The sequence below is a fragment of the Cynoglossus semilaevis genome, chromosome 10 (genome assembly GCF_000523025.1).
Source record: "Cynoglossus semilaevis isolate Cse_v1.0 chromosome 10, Cse_v1.0, whole genome shotgun sequence".
Lineage (NCBI taxonomy): Eukaryota > Metazoa > Chordata > Actinopteri > Pleuronectiformes > Cynoglossidae > Cynoglossus > Cynoglossus semilaevis.
The window spans coordinates 19,153,029-19,157,258 of record NC_024316.1 but is presented as its reverse complement, the minus strand read 5'-3'; the positions used below and the strand labels follow the sequence as shown (position 1 = coordinate 19,157,258).

The following is a 4,230-nucleotide window of genomic DNA, read 5'->3' as shown; positions in this document are numbered from 1 at the left end:
ACACACACCAAATATGACACTGCACCGGCAGTCGACTCAACAAACCCCCCAACGGAGAAGCTGCGGGTAAAAAACATGCTGTTGTTACTGGTATTGAGAAGGAGAATACACAGAAGAAGGAGGAGGAGGAGGAGGAGGAGAGAGTAGAAAATAGATGTTAACACCGTACATGTCCAGCATGCAGGATTAATATTAATGCACGACTTTATTTTTTCTTTTCCATATATACTCGAAGAAAACCAAGCAGGCAAATTTAAAACCAATGAAATATTTGCATAACCCCCCCACCCATAACTCCATAACCCCCCCACACCCCGCGTCCAGCCTGAGTCAGTCAGTGACAGGGTTGATAGACGACACGTACGTATTTGCATATAGGTTTTTAGACGACCCCCCCCCCACCCCCAGCTCACCTTTGGCAGAGTCAAACGGCCTCTTAACCGGATTCAATTTGTCCTAACTGTTGGGGGGGAAGTCTTCAAAAAACAAAGTGGATTAAAGAGGAAACACTTCCTCTCTCCACCGACAAAGATGCAGCGACTCTGTCGTCAACTAGAAGGAGGTGAAACGACTTCAAAAAACAAAACAAAGAAAACCTAGTCCGTCCAACTCATTTTAGAATCGAATCAGTCCTATCGTTAACGGGGTTGTCCGTTGTTGTTGTTGTTTAACTCGTGGACCAGTCTCTGTGGACAACAGGGAATGTGCTGCGGAACAACTCACATGAAAAACTCCGGGGATGACGGGTTGTCGCTGGTGGAGCCCGCCTCACGGAACCCGCCGTTGGCCCCGGACGAATTGCCGCCCGTCAGTTTCTCGCACTTGAGCTTGTAGGCGTCCCGCTCCCGGGCCAGACGCCCGATCTCGGCCTTTAGTTGCTCCACCTGGTTGATCAGCTGCGTCTTCTCGTTCTCCAGCACATGCTTTTGCTGGACGCGCTTGAAGCGGCAGGACTGCGCGTAGCCGCGGTTCTTCAGGGTCCTGCGCTTTTGCTTGAGGCGGATCACCTCGTCCTTGCTGAAGCCCCGCAGGTGTCGGTTCAGCTCCCGCACCGACATGGACACCAGCTGCTCGTCCGAGAAGCGGTCCTCTGCGTTGTGTGCGCTGCCTACGCCGCCGTGGTGCGCCGCCGCCGCCTGGCTCAGCTGGAGGTGATGGTGGTGATGGTGGTGGCGGTGGTGATGGAGCGGTTGGTGTGGGTCTGGAGAAACCGGTGACGGGCTGTCGGGGTCCTGGCTGTGGTGGTGGTGGTGGTGGTTGTGGTGAGGATGCTGGCCGTGTGGGTGGTTGAGTGGCAGCTCCTCAGCATGGTGAGCAATGCCCCCCGCATATGGGTGATGGTGCTGCTGGTTGTGGTGGTGATGGTGTGGACCTCTGTAGCCCTCGAAAGCGCCCTGCTGCTGCTGCTGCTGCTGCTGCTGCTGCTGGACATGTGAAGGCGGAGGCTGGCCCTGCGCACCGGCTCCTATCAGGGCCTCCACCGCGTCTTCCGGAGTCAGACTCAGCGTCTGCGGGTCTATCTGCTGATGGTAGCTCCCGCCCGGCATCCAGTACAGCTCCTCCAAGTGGTTCTTCTGCTCTGTGGGGCTGAAACTGGGCGAAGAGGGCACTGAGCTGCAGGGCGTGCTAATGGGAGTTGAGGACACGGAGCCCTGCGGCTGGACGCGGGTGCACTGACGCACCCCACCGCGCTCCAACCCCGCCAAACCCTCCTTCTTCACGTCAAACTTCATCAGGTCAAAGTCGTTGACGTATTCCAGAGCCAGAGGGCTGCTGGGTAACTCCGGGCCCTGGATGCTGAGCTCTGCGCTCATGGCGGCTCTGCTGCGGCTGTTCTGCTGACAGGCGAGGCTGCTGGTGAGCACCAGCGGGCCGGGGAGCGTCTTATTGACCAGCCTCTCGTCTCTGCGTTCTTCCTTCACACAGTAGTTCTTTATGGAGTTCCTCCAACGCTGTGCGCTGACCTGCTGCAGCATGAACCGAACCGAGCAGAGCTGAGAAGAAAAAACAGGGAGGAAAAGGTGGCAGAGAAACTTTCAGACTAATTTTCTGCGCACTTTTTGCGTCACGGAGCCAGTTCAGTTGGGGGGGGGCGGGGGAGGTGGGGCAGCAGCGCGGACGGCCCAAAGCTCAGTTTCTTCAGCGAAGTGTCTTCGCACAAACGGGAACATCGACAAAAAACAGCCCCGGTCACAAAAACAACGACAGTTCTACCGCTGGTACTCTACCACAGGAACCGGTCCTCGGTGAAACTTTTTCTTCCTAAGTCCGGGGAACTTTTTTTTCCTCAGGAAAAAAGTGCGCCTCTGTGAGGGGACGTGTGATTTTGGCCGAGAAGCAGTTTTTTTTCCAGCTCTGCACCGCAGATGTTCCAACAGTCTCCTCCTCCTCCTCCACCACCTCCTCCTCTTTACTTTATCTTACTCTGGTTTCCAGCACACTGGCTCTGCAGCGACCGAGCGCTTTATGCTTATAACGCAGCATGACGTCAGTCCGGGCCCAGCAGCTGTCCAATGGGAAGCAGTCACAGTTAGAAGGAGGAGGAGAAGGAGGAAGGGGAGGTGCAGAGTCGACAGCCTCGGACAGTCAGCTGACCGACTTACCTCAAAGCTGAAGGAGAGAAGGAGTCGTCGTCGCTCCTCCGTCTACTGTCGTTCACATCTTCATCTTCACTGACGAACGTCACCTGTGAACTGATGACGTTTCTCTTCTTCACACAGGAAGTCACAACACCTCGTCCTCTTCACTGGCTTCAACGTCAACAAAGAAATATAAAAAGCAGTCAAGTCGGAATTCCGACTAGAACTCGTTGGAAAAAAACCTTTGTCCACGGGTTCGAATATTCTGCCGTTGAACGGGTCTGCTGTGTTCTCTGCCGACCGTGGGGCTGTTCCTGACGACGTTGTTGGGATGAAACAATCCTCCCAATGATAAGATCACATGAATAACACAAGAACAAGAAGAATCATAGATTCATCAAAAATAAAGACGATCAACCTGGAGAAAAAAAATCCTTACGTTCGGGAAAAAAAAGAAAAGAAAAGAAAAGAGTGACAATGTTGTTCAGTCCAAAATCTGAAGAATCCTGGAGTCAGAATTATTCAGGACCGACATCCACGTCTCAGCCCGAAGGATTCACCTGAAAACAGGCAAAAGGCTGCCCCCCGCTGGAGAAAAGACGCAAGTGTACTGTTGCTGTGTTCGGACACACCGCCGGGTCTAACAGGTGTGTGTGTGTGTGTGTGTGTGTGACTTTACTGCTCACACGCATTACGAAAAAAAATATAAAAATAAATAGGCCTATATATAAAAGTTTGTTCAAATATAGATTGTTAGAATATGACCTGCAGCTGTTCCAAAGATGAAAACAATTTTTCTGATTTGACTCTGATTTTTAAAATGTTGATACATTTACTAAAAACTCTTGACAGGTTGTAATAATAATAAATAAATAAAATTAAAGAAAAATTCGTTACAGTGAATATTTTACTGTTCAGTTCTGTTGGAGACCGACTTCACAACATCACAGCGATTATTCGATCATACATTTGTCAGCGCGTATATATATGCGTGTCTATGTACATACACACACACACATATATATATACATATATATTGCGCTCTTTAAACATTAACTTTATTCCCAAATCTCAATTATAATGTTTGAAATTGACTTCACAAATCTTTCCACAACCAGAAACTGAAAGTGACGCATAAAATAATTCGGCAAATCAAATACGATATTTATCGTGTATATATATATTTATTTATATATAATGTTTGCATATATATTTATATATGTATATAAATATATGTTTATATACATATAAACGTCATATATCTTCTCACCTTTTTTCGTTCAGCAGCAGCAGACAGTCAGCGGTGTTGCTCCTGTGGCCCAGTTGTGCCGTTGTGTTCTCTCCCCTACTCCGAGTCCGTGGTCTCTCAGACTGAGGTGGGAGGCCGACCCGCTGCCACCGCCGCACGTCTCCCTCAGCCTCGGTAATAACGGGGCAGTAATGGAGAGTCGTGGTGAAAAAAGTGTCGGTGTCAGCAGCGCGGGGTACTTAATGGTCTATTAGGTGGTGTGTGTGTGTGTGTGTGTGTGTGTGTGTGTGTGCGTGCGTGTGTGTGTGAATGAGAAAAAGATTAGCGGGGGTCATTCCACTGATTACTGATAAAATGTATTGAATCTGTGAAGGTGCAGAGAGGCGGCAGACCTTCGAGCTT

The 4,230-nt window shown here is 50.1% G+C and overlaps 1 protein-coding gene across 1 annotated transcript; it reads right to left on the bottom strand.

Annotated features, from left to right (window-relative positions):
• On the bottom strand, window positions 1-3,693 carry mafba (MAF bZIP transcription factor Ba). The gene is made up of 2 exons (XM_025059426.1): window positions 2,604-3,693; window positions 1-2,506 (listed from the first exon to the last, which is right to left on the bottom strand). Exon 2 carries the CDS (start codon window positions 1,974-1,976, stop codon window positions 720-722), a length of 1,257 nt encoding a protein of 418 aa, XP_024915194.1. The 5' UTR covers window positions 1,977-2,506; window positions 2,604-3,693; the 3' UTR covers window positions 1-719.
• Window positions 3,694-4,230: the final 537 nt, after the last annotated feature.